Source organism: Pseudophryne corroboree, chromosome 5 (assembly GCF_028390025.1).
Source record: "Pseudophryne corroboree isolate aPseCor3 chromosome 5, aPseCor3.hap2, whole genome shotgun sequence".
In the NCBI taxonomy this organism is placed as follows: Eukaryota; Metazoa; Chordata; class Amphibia; order Anura; family Myobatrachidae; genus Pseudophryne; species Pseudophryne corroboree.
Window position 1 is genome coordinate 504790423 of NC_086448.1, and position 23689 is coordinate 504814111.

The 23689-nt window shown below is 45.2% G+C and overlaps 1 protein-coding gene across 2 annotated transcripts in view; it reads left to right on the forward strand.

The window, feature by feature from the left end:
• Window positions 1-23689, forward strand: part of GMDS (GDP-mannose 4,6-dehydratase) — a 1113821-nt gene that overhangs the window by 129231 nt on the left and 960901 nt on the right. For both annotated transcript variants that reach the window (XM_063923050.1, XM_063923049.1), the window contains exon 3: window positions 13146-13190. In XM_063923050.1, coding sequence (XP_063779120.1) covers window positions 13146-13190 — 45 coding nt within the window. The remainder of the gene's footprint in view (window positions 1-13145; window positions 13191-23689) is intronic.

Sequence of the window (23689 nt, forward strand, 5' to 3'; positions counted from 1 at the left end):
GAAGTGTGAATAATTGATGAATATGGTGCTCCATGTTTCAGTCAAGGGAGTGTACTGTCATAGCAATAGTTTGTTCTCCTAATTGTGACATACTGTATTTTTAGGTATTGACTAAAGGACTATAACTTTGTATCTCTTAAGTATAGGTACCTGAGAGATACGTACTGTAGTTTCGAGCAGATTAGATTTATTATTTAGGACAGTGTGCAGGGCATATTATATGTGACAGCTTTTCCCACCATTCTCTAGTTTGGAGCCAGGTTTGAGTGATACGAAGTTTAGCACATAGTTAAGAGCTACATTATGACTTGTAATTGTAGGATTCATTTTATCTAGTGAATTCCTTTGGGATCAGCATCACAGTTTAAAACTAGCATGTGCTCCTGGTCCCATAGAGATGGATCCATTTTTATGATCCTATGAATTGTCTCATTTGAATTGATAAGCCAACATTTTATAATTAAAAACTTCTTGTGTAGCTGGAACCTAAAATGCAAAACTAGAAACATAGCATTTTGCTTGTCCCATCTAGTCTGCTCATGTACACTTACACACTAGGGTCATTTTTTTTGTCAGGCGCCAATTAACCTCTCAGTATATTTTTGGATCATATTATAACGCTGATATTTTGCATACCTGATATTCTGTAACGCTTCACTGCTATCTTTCATTAGTGTGAGGCCCTGGGAGGGTTATTGGCTGGGCTGGTTTGGGGATGCTCTGCGACTTGGCTGTCAACCCCAGAGCATACCTACTCTCCCGGAACGGCTTGGAGGCTCACGAAAATCGAGTGGTGCTCCCGGCCTCCCAGAAGAGTGGGCAAGTCTTCTGGCTGGTGCCACCTGCCTGCATCCCCCCTGCAGCCTGCCACAGTCCACCGCTTAATCACAATCTTGTAAAACCGCCTGTCCACAGCGCTGAGACTTTAAAGACACTTGAGTATTCTACATGTCTTATTACAGACAGCGTTAGTTAAGAAAGGGTGTACCTAATACAGAATATATTGTACGAGTATTCTGATATATACCTCCGGTCTAGGACCGCGCTGTGTTTTATATATTAGTCCAGTGCCGTTTTATTGTGCTTACAATAATTTCTGCATTGCCTGTGACTGTGTGTGCCTGTACCTGCTGTATGGTTTCTCTCTCGTGTATCCCAACTAAGGTAGCTATCACTATATTCTATACCCGAAGGGACTAGGTGCGTTAGGGTCCTCTAATATAGTGTGCACAGTACTTATCGCTATACTGATATTTTACTGTGTTACAGTCACGTACACCAGGATTTAGTTCACAAGTTTGTGTATTCTGATGCTGTTTGTGTACTTTAGCCGCACGTTGTGTACTCTGTCTGGCGTCATCGTACTAATAGCCTGATTGTTGCTTTATTACAATGTCTAATACTAAGGGCAGTAAAACTCTGGAAGCTCCTGTAATTTGCAAGGCATGCTCCAGAGGTTTACCTGACTGGGAAGTATTGTGTTCTAAATGTCATGCACCTCCCAGTCAGCCTGCAGCTCCTGTCACTACGATGGAGCAACCCTGGGCTATGTTCACCACCCTCCTGGGGACCCTGGTGGACCGTTTAGCCCCCCCCCCCCCATGGGACCTCCGGTGTCCGTGCCACCACAAGTTGTCCCTATTGTAAATCCGCCTTGGGCTGAAAAATGTGTCTACCCAGCTGCAACAGTTAAATCAGTCTTTGATTAGACCGAAATCAACTCCAGGTCACTCCCATGTCCCTGGGTTATCTAAGCGGGCTGCTTCCTCCTCACAATCCACTAACCTCTCTGATGTGTCATCTGACGAGGAGGGGGAGCATACGGTCCTGTCAGACTCCGAATCATATGTTACTGACAAGGATTCTACCTTGCAGCTTGATGTCCCTGACCTGGGATGCTTTTAAGCAGATCCTTCAAATCACTGAGGATGAGGATTCCACTACAGTGGCCAAGAAAACGGATATGTTTAAACAACAGAAGGTGGTTATAACTGTTTAATCCCATTCTGATCATCTTGTGGACATCAGGAAGGAACCCTGGTCTACCCCAGGTAAGAAATTTCCGCTCCCCAAATGGGCCTTGGCTCGCTATCCTCTCCCTGCAGCGTTATGTAGTAAATGTGAAAACCCACCGCCGGTGGATTCTCACGTCACCCATCTCGTGGTGTCATCTACTCTGTCTGTCACCACTGTCAACTCCCTGAAGGAACCGCCAGAAAAGTGTGTGGAGGGATGCCTGAAGTCTATATATTACCTCGCAGGGGCCATCCATAGGCCCACCATAGCTGCCTCTTGGGCTGCAAAAGGGATTGAGGCATGGGTTCAGGCGTTAGAGGATGAGCTGCCTGATGATATTTCTGACAAAGCCAGACAATACCTGTCTCGCATATGCACCACCACCTACTACATTCAGGAGGCATCCTCTGAGGCAGGTGTACTGGCGGCCAAAGCCTCAACCACGTCTGTCCTGGCTCGCCGCATACTGTGGTTAAGGTCTTGCAAAGTGGAATTGGACTCCAAAGGAGGTACTCCCCTTCACTAGGGACATTTTATTTGGCGAGGACCTGAATAAAATAATGTCTGAATTAGCAGCTGCTAAGGCTGCTTTTCTTCCTCCTCCTAATCCTTCTGCTCAGAAGGCGAAGACTACCACTTTTCGTTCCTTTCAACCTCAAGGGAGAGCCAAGGGTCAGTCTTACCCCAGACAATCTTGTGCTCCCAAAACCACCAAGCACAAGACGAAGCAGTCCTGGGCAGTCTGTGAGCCTGCTTCAAAACAAGACGAGCCTGCCGCATGTCGGGGCGGGCCTCCCCCTGGAGGATCCCAGGGTGGGAGGCCGACTTCTACAGTTCACCCAGGAATGGGTAAAGAACACTTCAGACGCGTGGGTACTGTTGTCTCATACGGGTACGCTGTCTCCTTTAAGAGACATCCCCCTCACCAATTTTGCGCTACGGTGCTCCCTTCGGATCCGTTGAAGATGCAGGCTCTGCAAATGGTGGTAGGTTCTTTCCTGAGTACAGGAGTGGTTGTACCGGTACCTCAGTCGCAGCGTGGCAGAGGCTGTTATTCGATCCTGTTTCTTGTGCAGAAACCCAATGGGTCTTTTCGGCCTATTCTCAACATCAAGTCACTGAACAAGTTTGAGAGTCGCCAAGTTTCGTATGGAAACATTGCGCTCTATTGTGCTGGCGATGGAACCCGGGGATTACATGGTATCCCTGGATATACAGGATTCTTATCTGCATATTCCTATTGCCATATCGCATCAGCAGTTCCTACGGTTTGCTGTTGGCGACCGTCACTACGAATCCCAGGCTCTGCCGTTCGGACTGGCTATGGCTCCTCGGATCTTCAAGAAGGGGATAGCTGTGATGACAGCGCACCTCCGTCGCCAGGGAGTCAGAATCCTGCCGTACTTGGACGACCTGCTGATTCTGGCGAGTTCCCACGATATCCTCCTCAGTCATCTAAAATGGACGGTGAGTTGCTTACAAGCCCACGGATGGCTGATCAACTGGAAGAAGTCCTCGCTGGTCCCAGCTCAGAGCATGGTGCACCTAGGGGCGCTTCTGGACACACACACAATCAGAGACTGTTCCTGTCTCCAGACAAGGTCCTGAAAATCCAGGACAGGATAAGACACTTCATCCATCACCCCAGAGTGTCAATTCACTCGGCGATGCAGGTACTTGGCCTGATGGTGTCGACGTTCGACATGGAGTATGCTCAATTCATTCCCGCCCTCTGCAATGATTAATTCTAGCCAAGTGGGACGGCTGCCTCATCGGATCAGATCCAAAAGGATCTTGTTGACGCCGGAGGTTCGTTTGTCGCTGACCTGGTGGCTCCAGGACCAGCAATTGAGCAGGGGCCGTCCTCTCTGGATCCCGACTGGGTCCTCCTGATGACGGATGCCAATCTGAGGGGATGGGGATCGGTGTTGGAGCAACATTCTTTTCAGGGTCGGTGGACCAAAGAAGAATCGCTTCTCCAGATAAACATCCTAGAGCTGAGGGCGGTGTTCAATGCATTATCACTTGCCCTGCCTCTGGTACAGAACAGACCGGTTCAAGTACGGTCAGACAACACCACGACAGTGGCAATACATAAACCATCAAGGAGGCACTCGAAGCCGCACGGTTATGAAGGAAGTATCAAAAATCCTTTGTTGGGCAGAACGCCATCGGCAGTGTTCATTCCGGGTGCCCTGAACTGGGAAGAGGACTACCTCAGTCGCCAGGGCATACATGTCGGAGAGGGGAGTCTTCATCCAGAAGTCTTTAAACTCCTATTGGACAGGTGGGGTCTACCGGATGTAAACCTAATAGTGTCTCGACACAATCACAAGGTTCCGGTCTTCGGATCAAGGACAAGGATTCCACAAGCAGCGTTAGTGGACGCACTGGCAGTTCCATGGAACTTACGGATGCCTTACGTGTTCCCTCCGGTGTCACTCCTGCCCAAGGTTCTACGGAAGTTCAAACAGGAAGGAGGAATGCTGCTTTTAGTAGCTCCAGCGTGGCCCAGAAGGCATTGGCTCTCAGACCTGCAGGGTCTATCAGTGGGGCATCTCCTTCTACTTTCTCAATGACCAGAACTCCTCGTACAGGGCCCTTGTCTCTACCCAGATCTGGCCAGACTGGCTTTGACAGTCTTGAAGCATCACTCCTGAGAGCCAAAGGATTTTCAGAGGCGGTTATTCAAACGATGTTGAAAGCCCACAAACCGGCATCTGCCCGGATTTATTATAGGGTTTGTAATTCTTACTTCACTTGGTGTGCTGAGAAGAATTACAATGTTCATAATTTCAGAACTTCCAGGATACTGGCTTTTCTGCAAAGAGGCCTGAATTTAGGTCTACTTCTGGCCTCCCTCAAGGTTCATATATCTGCTTTGTCGGGTTGGTTTCAGAGAAAAATAACCTCTATACCTGATGTTCAGACATTCATTCAGGGCGTTATACGGATTCAGCCTCCCTATGTCCCTCCTGTGGCTCCATGGGATTTGTCTGTTGTGCTGAATGCTCTGCAAGAGTCTCCATTTGAACCTCTTGAATCGGTGGACCTTAAATGGCTCACAGCCAAGGTCCTGTTCTTGCTGGTCATTGCCTCTGCAAGACAGGTGTCTGACTTTGTCCTGTCGTCCACCTTTTCTCATATTCCACGGGAACCGGGCAGTTCTACAAACTCGCCCAGATTATCTGCCTAAGGTGGTATCCACTTTTAATCTTAACCAAGAGATTGTGGTTCCGGCTTTCATCTCTTCGGATTTGTCCCCCAAAAAACGTTCTTTGGGGGACAAATCCTATGTGGAGAGGACTGCCTCTATCAGGAGGTCAGATTCCCTTTTTGTTTTGTTTTTGTTTTTTACAAACGTGGCTGGCTTGCAAATAAGCAAACCTTGGCCATTTGGATTAGAATGGTGATTGCACAAGCCTATGTGCAGGCTGGACTCCCAGCTCCTGCTGCAGTTAAAGCCCATTCTACTCTGTCTGGACCTTCTTGGGCGGCCCGTCGTGGCGCGTCCCCAGAACAATTGTGCAAGGTGGCTACGTGGTCCTCTGTGAACACGATCATTAGGTTCTATGCCTTTGATACTGCCGCCTCCCAGGATGCTTCCTTTGGACGCTGGGTTCTCTTTCCCGCTATGGCGCATCCCCTTCCTTGAACTGCTTTAGGACATCCCCGACGTATTCCCTGTGGAACACAGTGTACCCCGCTGCAGAAAAGGAGAGTTATGGTAGACTTACCATGGTTAAATCTCTTTCTGCGAGATACACTGGGTTCCACAGTGCGCCCACCCTGACGCACCTAGCTTATTTGGGTTGTATGGCATTAGCCGCTGGTACCCTCTCCTGTCGTGAGATTGTGGTTCTAGGTGACTAATGGGCCCTACACATTGGCCGATCCGCCGCCGAGCTGCCAGACGGCAGATACTGCCGACGGGCAAACCGGCGGCGGGGGGGCAGTGACTGGGGGAGTGAAGTTTCTTCACTCCCTCCCCCCCCCCCCCCCCCCCCCCCGTCACGCGGCTCCATTGAAGTGCAGGCAAATATGGACGAGATCGTCCATATTGGCCTGCATGCACAGCCGACGGGGGACCAGCGATGAACGAGCGCGGGGCCGCGCCTCGTTCATCGCTGGAGCCTCCACACTGAAAGATATGAATGCGTTCTCGTTCATTTATGAACGAGATCGTTCATATCTTTCAAACAAATCGGCATGTGTGTAGGGCCTATAACATCTGCCTTCTCTTTTACCTGCTCCTGCATTGGACTGGTTAGCGAAACTGAGCTCTCAGTGCCTGGAGTCGGTGTTATAGAGGAGGCCCCAATGCATCCTGAGACAGTCAAAGATTTGCCTGATGGTGCCTCTATATCCAAGATCCCACTCTACACCCCGATGTATTCCCTGTGGAACCCAGTGTACCTCGCAGAGAGAGTTAACCATGGTAAGTCTACCATAACTCTCCTTTTATAGTAAAGCACCCATTTCCTCTATGCATATTACTATTTATCTCAGCAGTTAGCACCTTTTAATTACAAGCAACTAGGGTGTGCAGTCGAAAGCCACTCTTGTATATTTTTGGATTATTGAAGGAAATTGGAGTACCCGGAGGAAGAATATACAAACTCCACACAGTTAGTCATGGTGGGAATTGAATGCGTGACCTCAGTGCTGTGAGGCTGTGATTCTAACCATTATACCACCTGTAAGAATGTTGGCTTAATCCTGCACTTTTGCAAACAAAGTCCTGTTCCTGGTGTCCAGAGTGTGCATTGTCTGTACAGCATCAGTATGAATATTTTATTTTCCTATTCATTAAGAAGGGACTGACTCTGTGAAGCAAATGACAGAGAATGTTCGCGTATTGGTATACTACGTTTTTAAATGTCTGGTTTAGTCCCAGAAGATTTTAAACAAAACAAAACCTATTTGAAGCCATACTAATTTGAAACGCTATTTTTGGTTTTGACTTTTGAGTCCATAAAAGTATACTCACACACAGACTAACTATACAGCATAGGATGATGTAAAAATCCAGATAGACTTTCATTTGCGTAGGACAATATTGCTATGTATTTTCCCACAGCCATATGCAGCATATCCCAACAGACCAATACACAGAAATGTGCGGTGCTCACATGTACAAGCTCTGGTGTATGCAGAAGATTTACAACACAATTAAAAAGCTGTTTTCCACTCCTTTTTGTTTTATGGGCATTCACAGAAACAAATTGCCTAATACATACATTTTAGCAATAAAGGTACTTTTTCAATAGTATTCTTGCTGTGCGAAATCCTTTAAATGTCAGCTTTCTGAAGGTAAAGTAATGAAGTAATTTCTTTTTTTGGCATAGCATAAAGCTTGAAACAAGAACACTACAGTATACTGTTTGGCTTTGACACTTTGTTATTAACCTGATCAAAAATACTTCTGAAAGTGGAGGCTGAAAGAGGGAAAGAGTAAAGAGACTGGGAGGTTTCCTGAGTATTTCCTGTAGTTTCCGGGATGTGGAGCAATTTCAAATAGCGGTTTTTAAAAAAGCTGGAATCTGCTGGAAATATTCTGAATTTAAATAATAAAATGTCTTAAAACCTGTGCGTGGTGTTAAATCTCTCCACAGCTTATAAAGTTAGCTAAATTTATCTGCGTTCAAGTGATTTGGACCATCAAATAGGGAAAGTGAGGACTTTTCACTCTCTAATGTAATATGCATCCACACTTAAAAGAGTTCTTTGTGAAAGGACATTTTTTTGTTGTTGGCCTTTCTGAGCTGACTCTTGGGTTTCTGTCCTGTGAATTAAAGCAATATGGATTGAGCAAATTTTTTTTTTAACTTTGGTGATGCCAGTATTTTGAAATATTATATATCTGTGTTACTGCTATGTTACATGCTCCAAGAGAGTAAGCACAGAGCTTAAGAATAAGGCTGCATTTGTTTTCTTTTTACAGCAGGTCAATAAAACGTGTGTTGTGAACCTTTTTTTTAATCTTGATACTGTGCTGCTTGTTCTCGCTTCTGAGCAGAAACCATTCCCACCAGTGCTTTTAAATGTGTCTTTTTATTATGCCAAGAAACTATTTTTTTTTGTGAACAAAATGTTGAGCTTTTTGTTTATTTAACTTAGTTCACCGTATTACATGCTGCGTAGTTAGTTTTGCCATAGGGTCTATGCGGGGTACAATGTATATTTTTGGTGCTTTTGTGTATTATTTTTTTTTACAATGATATTGTAGTGAGTATTTTTCAGACAAGAGGCAAATATTGCCCATTCTAGGCATTGCAAATTATTGTACAATGTTTGATAGGGCTCTGCTTTGCCACCAGCGAAGTGACTAGGTGTAGGCAAAGTAGGTAAATAACCCCACCCCACCCCCCTCCCTCGGCTTACTGGCAAGCTCAAAAGTGAAAATAGTGACCCGTCTGAGAGCCTAAGCTGCACTTTTTGTGATCGCACTCATTAGTTTAGTTGGGTTTAGCTGCTTCACGCGGCTAAACCTGACGCATGTGGGCACGATAACAGGCATCCATTGAATATCACCCCTGCGAACGCCCATCACTTTAAACGGGACATCGGGTGGCAATATCAACTTAATTCCCACCAAAGATCAAATTCCAGGCTAGTCTTACCAAAAGTGAGATAAAATGTGTCCTAGCGCTTTTGTAGTGCAAAACTATGATAGATAATACCAAGGCATTAAAAAGGTTCTGCAAATGTACCAAGCTTTGTTATGCAAAATCCCGTCTGATTTTAATTTATGAAATATATTCTCTATATACATATAAGGTTTATTTATTTTCTTTAAACTGAAGTCGTAATCACTGTTTTGGTTACAATGGAAGACCTTTTGTTAAAGGGCGCCATTGACTTCTGTGTATCAAGTTCTCTAAGCAGTACCACATTACATATAGAGCATGGACGATCCACGTATAGATTCTTGCCTTATGATTTACTGTAGGATTATAGGTTTGTCTATCCATGTTTGAATCAGGCTTTTGCGTGTTTGGTTTCCAATGCTACAGTTTTCTTTTTTTTGGGGGGGGGAGGGTGTTACAGCATGGTATTTCGCCATAATATTCTGGAATTTATTATACACATGTTTTGAACATTGTTAATTGCTACACGTTTTCCTTTTATACATAATTTCTTTCAGTGCAATTAACAGATTGCTGAGAGGAATGTAAACGTGGGTAATAGTTTCATGGACAGACAATTTCTGGAGAGAGAGACATTTTTTTGGATGCCTGGTAATTTTATTAAATGAATCAATGACTCGCATAAGAATGGGCTGTGATTAATAACATAACCAAAACTCTAGTATTTTGATGTATGTCATGTTTTTGAATGAGCCAGTGGGAGTTGGTCATACATACTAATATAGGAATTTGTGACTTCTGCAGTTCATTTCCATATTATTGGTAACTTATTTAAGATAAATAAATCAGCAGGAAATTGAGTATGTAATCCAATAAGAAGGAATCCGATCTGATTAAGCAATCAATACATCCATATTTAGAGGTATGGACAAATTTACATCTCTGCATGCATATTCAGGTTGAATGTGTGAAATATACATTTTTTTAAATGAATGAGCGGTACACTCTTGAGCGATGTAACTGCCTACTAACCTGACTATTTTCCTAACTATTGAGAACACACAATATTGTACATACACACGGTCCTATCCAAGCAATAGGCCTGTTCAGCGGGACATGAGTTACCAGTTGTGTCTCGGGGGTTGGGTATGCTTGACCGGTCAGCATACCGACGCCGGTATCCCGGCAGTGGAATGCTGAAGTGGGGTGCGGGCGAGCGCTTGCCACGCAGCGGGCTCGGTGGCTCGCTAAGCGTGATGCAGGTTCTATTCCCAGTGATTAATTAGCTGCAATGTAGTGCAAGTCATTATGTTGGTAAGCGATGGTGATACAAAGGTGTCATTTAAAAACCAAAAAAGGGAATGGCATTAACCTGTGAAATTACCTTACATGTGACATACTAAGTCCATTGATGCATAAGTGCAGAACCGATCTCCTCTGGCTGCCCGGATCCCCTGGAGTGATGCGGTGGTATCTGACCGCCAACATCACTCTTGGGACCGCACCCCAGAATGGCATGCGGCCGGCATTCCGGGCCACATGCTCCAGAAAGTACAGTGTGGGGTGGGGAACTTAGTTCCTCTCCCAGCACATTTTGTCTGATCTCTGCGTGTGCAGAGATCAGATGAAGCAGGGGGGACTGATAATCAGTCCTCCCTGCACAAGCTCCAATGCGTTCTGCATGTGGGGGTGGGGGGCAAGTATGCCAATGGGGCTGGGGTGTGGGAGTACTCCCAGGGGGGCCTCCTAGGGTTGATCAATCACTAATGGGGGTGGGGTAGAATTAGTATAAAGTTATATTATGCTGGAGGTGAGTTAAAATAATAAAAAAAAAACCCATTGGCGACATGTTTTATTTTTACTACTATGGCGGTGTGGGGGTTACTATTATAAGGATTTAAGTCCACGGGGGGTTCTATTGCCAATGGGGAGTGGGAAGATGTATTATAATGGGGGGGATGGGGGATGTGAGGATACAAAATTCCACCTAGATATATTTTATATTATTAAAAATACTTTTTAAATTGTAATAAGTTAAAAAAATGACAAATTCTGAGCGGTTTTGTGGGGAAAATATTGTCAGTTAAGTGGTTAAACAAGAGTTTGCTGGAACTTTAAGTAATTTAGGTTTCTATGTTTAAGCTTAAAGTGACAAGGTATCCAATGTGGTCTAAACTATGGCCATAACTTGTCGCACTTGATTCAGATATTTTCTGTTCCTTTTATTCACATCCCAAGTTTGCCTGCGTGAGCTTCACTAACAGTAGTTACATCATTTTTTTTCCCAATACTTCCTGCATGAATTCTAAAGGCAGAATTATAGACTGTATGAAGTAGCAAAAACTGGGATTAATAAAACACATATAACTTGGAGTCATGGATGGCAGAGTGATTCCTAGACAAACACATCAACAAAGACATTTGAGTGTGTATAGCACTCCATACTAACCAATCGGCTCATCACAAACCTTCAAGCACTGAAATACTTTTCATAAGCAACATCTGGAGAAAATGCTATTTTATTATTTTAGAAGTCTTTGGGTCAACAAGTTGAAAGTGTTTACCTTAAATTAGTGAATACACGTATACCCACACTGGCTTAATATATATGGTCAAACATCATCAAAGTTGATAGCCTGTAGCCCTTTGCGGAAAAGAGAACTTTAGCCTGGACAAACAAACCTGTGTATTTTATCACATTTAGCACTTCTGGAATGTTCCTTCTTCCCTGATTTCATTACAGGAGCTTGGCACAGGAATGAGACTGGAGTCAAAGCTTCGATTATAGGCATCGACAATGGCTGCATTGCTGTGCCCTTTTTGAAAACTGACACCCAGCAGGAAAACTTGTGGCCTATGGGTGCTGGTGGAGTTCCACATCAATCTGCGTGGTGTGTTACATTGCCAGACAGTAAATCAGCTGTGCTGTGCGTCAGCCAGACACCAGTAGCACTTGCTGCCTGTTTCCATCTCAATGCAAATCCCGGGCCTATCACTTGATAGACCTGGAAAGGAAGTATAGAGGAAGCGAGAGCCACTGCTAGTTCAGAATGTTCCAGTGTGGTTGGAAAGTCTGAGAAATAGCTTGGGTGAGAAGAACAAGACCTTATTGACAGGGTTCAATCCTGGTCAGGTCTGTTTCTCATCAGCTTATTAAATCCACACTGCTCTTCCCTTCCGTTCTTACCCTGTGTCTTAAGCACTTGCCCTACATTTGTATTATTTGCACTTCACATGTTGAGCAAACGCATGAGCAAACAAAGTACATTTAAAAAAAAAAATTGTTGTTGCTTAAGGGGATTTTAAAGTGAACGCACACTTCTCAACTGTTTACTTTATTAAATAATTTGAGGTCTAATTTATTATGTATGTTTAAGATCCTAAAAGTTATCAACCTTTAGCCTAAAACTGGATATTATTTTTATTAAATTTTTTGCCAAAACTAAGTTATTACAGTGCACTGCAACCATTACACGTGACAGAAATGTTGCGGTCATTCGCAAATTACAAACATCTGATTGATATCACCTGCACATAGCAATACATGTTGTGTCTCCTCCAATCTATACTATTCCAATTTGGTTTTTTTTTTTTGGTTTTTTTTTGCAGCATTGGGCAAAATTTGCAAACCTAGAAAACCATATTCACTTAATTGTTTTGCGTCTATATATTTTTGTGCATTTATATTGGTGTGCAGCTGCTGCCCTAAAATGACAGGTGCGGCTGAGTGCTGGCATATTTATCTTCTATCCTGCTGGCAAATATTGCCTAGTGTTGCCTTAGCTGCTATCTAATCAGACTAGACAGGATTTTTTGGGTGTATTTTCGAAACTAACCTTTGTCATGTGTTAAATCTTCGGGGTTATGACATGAGGGTACGTTATTCCAAGTGCACTGTAATGTTTAATCTGGCAAGCTTCATTGTATGCTACATTATTATGGCCATGGAGGTATGTGTGAGTAGAGAATCAATCCGAAGCTGCACTTTCCATTTCTCCATGATCTCTGGATCTCTCCCCTTCCCACTTTGCAGCACCACACAGGGCGGTGAGATTAATAATTGAGCAGCGGCCTGGGCTCTGGTGAATGGCATTCTGGGTAGGGTATCTGCGAGTGCTACTTTTAAAGCATAGATGTGAGTGTAGGTACTCTTTAGAGATGAGAACCATTGATGATGACTTGCAATCTGAGATGTTTAGATGGAAAGAAGTACTCGATTGTGGTAGATATATACAGCTTTCCATTGGATAGGCAATCACTACTATTTTCGGTTTCATAACATTGTCCACCAATCATTGCTATTTGTAAACCCTGTTAAATAATATATGTTGGAACTTATAGGTTTTATAACTATAAATAAAATAGTGATAATGTCTGAAATTTAGCACATGGCTAAAAATGTTATTGCCAATGTGCTTGTACGCTTCTTTTGCACTGTTTATTCTATAGCACAGTATTACATAATATCTGCTCTCATACACTGGTTATTCATGGTTCTCACATGCCTTAATCTTTTTTTATTTTTTCCTCTCTTCCTAGGATGGCTCTTATTTGGCTGAACTCCTCTTGGCAAAGGGCTACGAGGTAAGTGACTAAGAACTAGCACAGGCTGATGAAATCACTTGTATGCAGCAGCCTACAGAGTTTCCTCTGTTGCTGTCCTTTCTATGTGTTTTCCATTTCAAGTTCAGATAACAAATCAAAGCTTTCAAAAAGAATGTGCAGCATGGCCTGTAATCACGCCAGCTTATTGTACTATTTATCAGAGAGGGTCAGCTATTGGATACTCTGGTCTCCTCAGGGTATAACCACTGTGTACATTTCCCGCAAAGGTCAGATGATAAGCAACCTGCACAGGCCCGAGCTGTAAAGAATTAGGGAATAATGTATGATGTAATGCACTCCATAGAAAACACACTCCCAGTGAGGTCACTTAAATTCGGAAATTGTACTATGCAATAGAATCCATGTTAATCCAATCCAGACTCATGGTAAAAAGTTAAACCTGTTTTTTATTGGTCATCGCATACAGTAGATGTCTCATTGATATCTCTACAATGAGAATATGTAGAAAATGATACAGATGTGTCCTTACTGAGCTTTGCTGTCAGAACGACACATATTCAGTAAAGTGGTGCGAGATGTTGTGCTTGGCTAATGACCTCATCTGGCGCTATGGTTTCGCTGTGTATTTTCGCACTGCTGCCATTACTGCTCTATAATTAACATAGCACTTTCAATTGAGAGAATATGCACAATAGCAGCAAAAAGTTAAGCAGATTAGCAAAAAAAAAGTAGCAGAAGTAGCAAAGAATATTGGGGCAGATGTATTAACCTGGAGAAGTGATAAAACAGTGATAAGTGGAAGGTGATAGCGCACCAGCAAATCATTACAGTTAGGAGCTGACTGATAAGTGCAAGGTGATGAGGCACCAGCCACTGGTTTATCACTTTATCTCTTCTCCAGGCTTAATACATCTGTCCCATTATGACTAGTCAACGTAGCTGTCTATCCTAACACTATCAGTGTGGCTAAAAGTGGAAAATCATGTTGTAGGTTATAAATTATATCACTGTATTATTTTTTTCTAAAAACCACTCAGAAATTGTCTGGGTTTTTTTATGAGTGAATTAGGTAAAGAACATGTATTTAACGTTATCCAAAATAATTTTAGTTAAATAAAAAAAAAAAAGATTTTTTTATTTGATTTTTTTTATATAAAAAGAAATATTTTGCAAACATTGGAACATTGGTTAACAACATCGGAAACATTGCGATCACCACAACTTCCATTTTAATAGCCCGGAGAGCCGCCAGGTACACAGGGGAAGCTTGGGGTGGATGTTGGGGGGTTAATATACACTTCCCCAGCGGCTGCTGTTGCCTGCAGCCGCTGGGTAGTGGGTCCTGCGCGATCAGCAATGATAGGCAGCACGGCAAACACTGTGAAAGGGGTGCGGGGAAGCAGAGGGACCTTCCAGTCCCTCTGAGAGCAAGCAGCAGAAGAAAGTTTCTCTTCCCTGCAGTCGCTAACACGGTCTATCTGACTGGTCGCATCCTGTGCGACCAGGTCAGATAAGGCACTTGCTTGTGTGGTTGCATCTGATGCGACCATGCCAGGCAAGTGGTTAACTGTACAGTTAGTCTTTTGGATAGACTGCAAGTTAACTTAATTATTTTTGAAAAGTTTTTCCATTAATATTATGCTACAGATGTGTCCTCATGCATCTCTGCTGCAATCACGCCAAACAGCCCCTCTCGGCATGCCATGTCCTGTGTGACTCTGTTAGCATCTGTGTCTCTTTTGCTCAAGATGCATCTTCGGCGCAACACAAGGCAACTATGCCGCACCAGGAGACTGTGCTGCTTAATTTGATATGTCACATTTGTATATCTGTGTGCGACTGAGTCTCTGAACCTGTATACGAAGTGCTACAATGAAGCAGCTTTTTTCCAATACAAGTTCAGTTATTCTCTGTATAGAGACTCAGTTACACACAATATACAAGTGTTGCATATCAAAGTAATCAGCACAAGTACCTGGTGTATCCTAGTCTCATCACGTTGCAAAAAAGATGCCAATTCGCTAATATTCTGCTATATTTTTGCTTTTCTGCTAATTACCTATAATTTTTGCTATTATATTCAAAGTGATCCGGTCAGGATCCCGGCAGTCAGAATACCGACGCTGGAATCCCGACACTACTCTGAATACAGACGCCGGCATCTCGAATAGGGTCACCAGCCCGGTGCCAGAATCCCGACCGCCATGATCCCTAACGAGCATCCGTCTATCCGCTGTGGGGGAGGTTAGGTTTAGGCTGCGAGGAGAGGGTTAGGGTTAGTGCGTACCACTCCTTCCTCAATGCCGCGTCACTGCCCACACCCTGTCTATCACTATGCAATCGCATCCTTCCCGAGATGCGATCGCACAGTGAAAGTCCACTCGTACGCTATGCGAGCACTGCGCAGATGGATGAAAATCCTATAGAAGTCGCATTCACATCAGTTACCCAATGAGAATTTTTAGATTTGAGAGATAAAATCTCCATTTTAGCATGTGAATGGCATTTCCTATATTTATTTATTTATTATTCCACATACAAGTTAAATATTTCTGTATTTACCCTGACAATGGGGGTAATTCAGATCTGATCGCTAGGCAGCGATTTTTGCTGCCCTGCGATCAGATTGTCACCACCTACAGGGGGAGGGGGAAATCGCTGTGCAAGTGTGCGATTGCTTCTGTTGCAGAGCTGCACAAAAATCAGTTTCTGCAGTCTCTGCGCAGCCCAGGACTTAATTATCCAGTGCGAATGAATCCTGCTGATCGGGGCCGGAGCTGACGTCAGACACCCTCCCTGAAAACGCCTGAGCCTGCCTGCATTGTTCTGGACACTCCCTGAAAACGGTCAGTTACCACCCACAGATGGACTCTTCCTGTCAATCTCCTTGCGAATGCCCGTTCGATTGTATCCTTTGCACAATCCCGTCGTTGATCGGCAATCCCCATTGCAGTCATGCGATGCGCCGGCATGGTGCATACACATGCGCAGTTCGGATCTGATCGCCCGATGTGCGAAAATGCACAGCAGCGATCGGATCTAAATTACCCCCGTTATCTGTAATTATTTATGCAGTAACCATACAAATTAAATCTTGGTTTCTCTAACGTCCTAGTGGATGCTGGGAACTCCGTAAGGACCATGGGGAATAGCGGGCTCCGAAGGAGGCTGGGCACTCTAGAAAGATTTATGACTACCTGGTGTGCACTGGCTCCTCCCACTATGACCCTCCTCCAAGCCTCAGTTAGATTTTGTGCCCGGCCGAGGTTGGATGCACACTAGGGGCTCTCCTGAGCCCTTAGAAAGAAAGTATAGTTTAGGTTTTTTATTTTCAGTGAGACCTGCTGGCAACAGGCTCACTGCAGCGAGGGACTAAGGGGAGAAGAAGCGAACTTGCCTGCTTGCAGCCGGATTGGGCTTCTTAGGCTACTGGACACCATTAGCTCCAGAGGGATCGACCGCAGGCCCAGTCCTTGGTGTTCGGTCCCGGAGCCGCGCCGCCGTCCCCCTTACAGAGCCAGAAGCAAGAAGAGATACACAAACATATAGGATACCACTGAACCAGCGCTGTGAGGTCAATTAATTTCGTGTTCATGCAATCTCCTTTCTTTGACTCAATGTACCCAAAAAAAAGAACATATAAAGGAACATAGTGTAGTACCTTCTAAAATCAAATTTAATATCACAAGATCACATATGACAATTCAATAAAAATTGAAATAAAATTGGTGGTCAGTTAGATAAAAACCACTTTCTATCACTCTGTTTAAACAGCAATAGGTGTATTGGCATTCAATGGTGGACTAAATCCTGAAAGGATAGGCAATGGGTAATTACCAAATGCAGGTTGAAAACTGGCACACACAGTTTCTCAACTTCTCAAAGGGAGCTGACCTTGAAAAAGACCCAGGCAGGGTCGGAACGCGTGGGTGCCCCGGTGGATACACTCGTGAAAGGAGGACGTGGTACGATCAATGCCAAAGAAGGGAGGCGGACGGACACCAGAGGAACTCTCCTGCTGCAGCTGGGAAGCCTGATGTCCATACGTCCATTAAACTGTGTGTGCCAGTTTTCAACCTGCATTTGGTAATTACCCATTGCCTATCCTTTCAGGATTTAGTCCACCATTGAATGCCAATACACCTATTGCTGTTTAAACAGAGTGATAGAAAGTGGTTTTTATCTAACGGACCACCAATTTTATTTCAATTTTTATTGAATTGTCATATGTGATCTTGTGATATTAAATTTGATTTTAGAAGGTACTACACTATGTTCCTTTATATGTTCTTTTTTTTTTGGGTACATTGAGTCAAAGAAAGGAGATTGCATGAACACGAAATTAATTGACCTCCTCACAGCGCTGGTTCAGTGGTATCCTATATGTTTGTGTATGTCTATTTGGAAGTGGAGGGTGGTGAAACTCCTTTTTAGTTTACCCGGATAGCAGCTGTGGTAGCGCACTGTCGCCCTTCTATTTTTATATAGAAGCAAGAAGAGGTCCGGAAAAACGGCGGCAGGAGACATCAGTCTTCACCAAGGTAGCGCACAGCACTGCAGCTGTGCGCCATTGCTCCTCATACACACTTCATACTCCGGTCACTGAGGGTGCAGGGCGCTGGGGGGGGGGCGCCCTGAGAAGCAATAATAACACCTTGGCTGGCAAAAACTCCACAATATATAGTCCCAGAGGCTATATATGTGGAAAATACCCCTGCCAGAATATGGAAAAAAGCGGGAGAATAGGCCGCGGAAAAGGGGCGGAGCTATCTCCTGCAGCACACTGGCGCCATTTCTCCTTCACAGATCCGCTGGAAGGAAGCTCCCTGGCTCTCCCCTGCAGTCTACACTACAGAACAGGGTAAAAACAGAGAGGGGGGGCACTAAATTTAGGTGCAATATATATTATATAAAAAAGCAGCTATAGGGGACATAACTCAGTTAGTCCCTGCATTATATAGCGCTCTGGTGTGTGCTGGCATACTCTCACTCTGTCCCCCCAAAGGGCTTTTGTGGGTCCTGTCCTCATTCGGAGCATTCCTTGTGTGTGTGCGGTGTGTCGGTACGGCTGTGTCGACATGTTTGATGAGGATAATGATGTGGAGGCGGAGCAGATGCCTTTAGAAGGGATGTCACCCCCTGCGGGGCAGACACCTGAGTGGATGGGCTTATGGAAAGTAATGAGTGCACGTATAGACTCCCTATATAAGAAAATCGACGACATGCCAAATGTGGGACAGCCGACTTCTCAGCTCGTGCCTGCCCAGGCGTCGCATGGGTCGTCAGGGGCTCTAAAACGCCCGCTACCTCAAGGAGACCCAGATGTCGACACTGATACGGACACCAGTGTCGACGACGATGAGTCTAACCTGATGCCCACTAAGGCCATTCACTGCATGATTGAGGCAATGAAAGAGGTGTTACACATTTCTGATATAACTACAGGTACCACTAAAAAGGGTATTATGTTTGGAGAGAAAAAACTACCCGTAGTTTTTCCCCCATCAGATGAATTAAATGAAGTGTGTGAAGAAGCGTGGGCTTTCTCTGATAAAAAATTGGTAATTCCTAAGAAGGTACTAATGGCGTTCCCTTTCCCGCCAGAGGATAGGTCACGTTGGGAAACACCCCCTAGAGTGGATAAAGCGCTCACACGTTTGTCTAAAAAGGTGGCACTACCGTCTCCGGATACGGACGCCCTCAAGGAACCTGCTGATAGAAAGCAGGAGGCGATCCTGAAGTCTGTATATACACACAAAGGCATTATACTTAGGCCAGCTATTGCGTCAGCTTGGATGTGCAGTGCTGCCGCTGCGTGGTCAGATAAACTGTCAGAAAATATTGACACATTAGACAGAGACACGATCCTGTTAACCATAGACCATATAAAAGACTCAGAGATGCACAGAGGGAAATCTGCCGACTGGCATCTAAAGTAAGTGCATTGTCCATTTCTGCTAGGAGAGGCTTATGGACTCGCCAGTGGACAGGAGATGCGGATTCAAAAAAGCACATGGAAGTGTTACCATATAAGGGTGAGGAATTATTTGGGGATGGTCTCTCGGACCTAGTTTCCACAGCAACGTCTGGGAAGTCAGCATTTTTACCCCATGTCCCCTCACAGCCTAAGAAGGCGCCGTTTTATCAGGTTCAGTCCTTTCGGACCCAGAAAAACAGGCGTGGAAAAGGCGGGTCCTTTCTGTCCAGAGGCAGAGGTAGGGGAAAAAGGCTGCAACAAACAGCAGGTTCCCAGGAGCAAAAGTCCTCCCCCGCTTCTTCTTCCAAGTCCGCCGCATGACGGTGGGGCTCCACAGGCGGAGCCAGGTACGGTGGGGGGTCGCCTCAAAAATTTCAGCGATCAGTGGGTTCGCTCACAGGTGGATCCCTGGGTCCTGCAAATAGTATCTCAGGGGTACAAGCTGGAATTCGAGGCGTCCCCACCCCACCGGTTCCTAAAATCTGCCTTGCCGATTGCTCCCTCAGACAGGGAGGCGGTGCTAGCGGCAATTCACAAGCTGTATTCCCAGCAGGTGATAATCAAGGTACCCCTACTTCAACAAGGCCGGGGTTATTATTCCACACTATTTGTGGTACCGAAACCGGACGGTTCGGTGAGACCCATTCTAAATTTGAAATCCTTGAACACGTACATAAAGAAATTCAAGTACAAGATGGAATCGCTCAGGGCGGTTATTGCAAGCCTGGACGAGGGGGATTACATGGTATCCCTGGACATCAAGGATGCTTACCTACATGTCCCCATTTACCATCCTCACCAGGAGTACCTCAGATTTGTGGTACAGGATTGCCATTACCAATTCCAGACGCTGCCATTTGGACTGTCCACGGCACCGAGGGTATTTACCAAGGTTATGGCGGAAATGATGATACTCCTTCGAAGAAAGGGAGTTTTAATTATCCCGTACTTGGACAATCTCCTAATAAAAGCGAGGTCCAAGGAATGGTTGTTGGTGGGAGTAGCACTATCTCAGGAGGTGCTGCACCAGCACGGCTGGATTCTGAATATCCCAAAGTCACAGCTGGTTCCGACGACACGGCTACTGTTCCTGGGTATGATTCTGGATACAGTCCAGAAGAAAGTGTTTCTCCCGGAGGAGAAAGCCAGGGAGTTGTCATCTCTAGTCAGAGACCTCCTGAAACCAAAACAGGTATCAGTGCATCGCTGCACACGGGTCCTAGGGAAGATGGTGGCTTCTTACGAAGCAATTCCCTTCGGCAGGTTCCATGCCAGAATCTTTCAGTGGGACCTGTTGGACCAGTGGTCCGGATCGCATCTTCAGATGCATCGCTTAATAACCCTGTCTCCTAGAACCAGGGTGTCTCTACTGTGGTGGCTGCAGAGTGCCCATCTTCTAGAGGGCCGCAGGTTCGGAATACAGGACTGGGTCCTGGTGACCACGGATGCCAGCCTTCGAGGCTGGGGGGCAGTCATACAGGGAAGAAACTTCCAAGGACTATGGTCGAGTCAGGAGACTTCCCTTCACATAAATATTCTGGAACTAAGGGCCATCTACAATGCCCTAAGTCGAGCAAAAGCCCTGTTCCTACACCAGCCGGTGCTGATCCAGTCAGACAACATCACGGCAGTCGCCCATGTAAATCGACAGGGCGGCACAAGAAGCAGGATGGCGATGGCAGAAGCCACAAGAATTCTCCGATGGGCGGAGAATCATGTACTAGCACTGTCAGCAGTGTTCATTCCGGGAGTGGACAACTGGGAAGCAGACTTCCTCAGCAGACACGACCTCCACCCGGGAGAGTGGGGACTTCACCCAGAAGTCTTCCAGATGCTGGTAAACCGTTGGGAAAAACCACAGGTGGACATGATGGCGTCCCGTCTCAACAAAAAGTTAAAAAGATATTGCGCCAGGTCAAGGGACCCTCAGGCGATAGCTGTGGACGCTCCAGTGACACCGTGGGTGTACCAGTCGGTTTATGTGTTCCCTCCTCTGCCTCTCATTCCAAAGGTATTGAGAATAATAAGAAAGCGAGGAGTAAACACAATTCTCGTGGTTCCGGATTGGCCAAGACTAGCGTGGTACCCGGAACTTCAAGAGATGCTCTCAGAGGACCCGTGGCCTCTACCGCTCAGACAGGACCTGATACAGCAGGGGCCCAGTCTGTTCCAAGACTTACCGCGGCTGCGTTTGACGGCATGGCGGTTGAACACCGGATCCTAAAGGAAAAGGGTATTCCGGAAGAAGTCATTCCTACGCTTATTAAGGCCAGGAAAGATGTTACGGCAACGCATTATCACCGCATATGGCGAAAATATGTTGCATGGTGCGAGGCCAATAAGGCCCCAACAGAGGAATTTCAACTAGGTCGATTTCTGCATTTCCTGCAAGCAGGAGTGGATATGGGCCTAAAACTAGGCTCCATTAAAGTACAGATCTCGGCTCTGTCGATTTTTTTCTTTCAAAAAGAACTAGCTTCAGTCCCTGAAGTTCAGACTTTTGTAAAAGGAGTGCTGCATATTCAGCCCCCGTTTGTGCCTCCTGTGGCACCTTGGGATCTCAACGTGATGTTGGGTTTCTTAAAATCACATTGGTTTGAGCCACTAAAAACCGTGGATCTGAAATATCTCACGTGGAAAGTGGTCATGTTGTTAGCCTTGGCTTCGGCCAGGCGAGTGTCAGAATTAGCGGCTTTATCATGTAAAAGCCCTTATCTGATTTTCCATATGGATAGGGCAGAGTTGAGGACTCGTCCCCAATTTCTCCCTAAGGTGGTGTCAGCGTTTCACCTGAACCAGCCTATTGTGGTGCCGGCGGCTACTAGTGAATTGGAGGACTCCAAGTTGCTAGACGTTGTCAGGGCCCTGAAAATATATGTTTCCAGGACGGCTGGAGTCAGGAAAACTGACTCGTTGTTTATCCTGTATGCACCCAACAAGCTGGGTGATCCTGCTTCTAAGCAGTCTATTGCTCGCTGGATTTGTAGTACAATTCAGCTTGCACATTCTGTGGCAGGCATACCACAGCCAAAATCTGTAAATGCCCATTCCACAAGGAAGGTGGGCTCATCTTGGGCGGCTGCCCGAGGGGTCTCGGCTTTACAACTTTGCCGGGCAGCTACTTGGTCAGGGGCAAACACGTTTGCAAAATTCTACAAATTTGATACCCTGGCTGAGGAGGACCTGGAGTTCTCTCATTCGGTGTTACAGAGTCATCCGCACTCTCCCGCCCGTTTGGGAGCTTTGGTATAATCCCCATGGTCCTTACGGAGTTCCCAGCATCCACTAGGACGTTAGAGAAAATAAGAATTTACTCACCGGTAATTCTATTTCTCGTAGTCCGTAGTGGATGCTGGGCGCCCATCCCAAGTGCGGATTGTCTGCAATACTTGTACATAGTTACTGTTAACTAAAGGGTTATTGTTGAGCCATCTGTTGAGAGGCTCAGTTGTTTTCATACTGTCAAACTGGATATAGTATCACGAGTTGTACGGTGTGATTGGTGTGGCTGGTATGAGTCTTACCCGGGATTCTAAATCCTTCCTTATTATGTCTGCTCGTCCGGGCACAGTGTCCTAACTGAGGCTTGGAGGAGGGTCATAGTGGGAGGAGCCAGTGCACACCAGGTAGTCATAAATCTTTCTAGAGTGCCCAGCCTCCTTCGGAGCCCGCTATTCCCCATGGTCCTTACGGAGTTCCCAGCATCCACTACGGACTATGAGAAATAGAATTACCGGTGAGTAAATTCTTATTTTTACCACACCCCCCTTACCCCCCCTATAAATCTTAGAAAATAGAGTTAGTTCACTCATTTCTCATTGCAAAGCACTCTACCCATAATGGGCAATAAACATGTTTTTTTAAAGGAATTGCAAGAAAATGAACTAAATGTGTGTATCTAATTTTTTTTTTTTTTTTTTCCATAACAAACCACCAAGAAATACTTTGTGGTTTTTGCTTATGCATTAATCCACCTTTTCCAAATTCCAAAAGCTGAATTCTACATGTAGGTTTTCATAATAAAATCTCTACTTGAAAATTATGTATCTGAATGGGATACGGTCATTCGGTCGACAGTCATTAGGTTGACCACTATAGGTCGACATGCATTAGGTCGACAGGGTCACTAGGTTGACATGGTCATTAGGTTGACATGTACTAGGTCGACGGGTCAAAAGGTCGACAGGCGTTTTTCACATTTTTTTTTCTTCTTCAATTTTTGGACTTTTTCATACTTTACGATCCACGTGTACTACAATTGGGAACGGTAACCTTGCCCGAAGCATGGCGAGCGGACACGGTGCACTAATTGGGGTTCCCTGTCACTTTACAAAGAAAACAACACCAAAAAAGTTAAAAAACCTCATGTCATCCTTTTGACCTGTCGACATAGTACATGTCGACCTAGTGACCATGTCGAACTAGTGACCCTGTCGACCTAATGCATGTCAACCAATAGAGGTCGACATAATGACTGTCGACCTAAGTTGTGTTGACCCAACGGCCCATAACTATCTGAATTGTTACTGTGATACAGTGA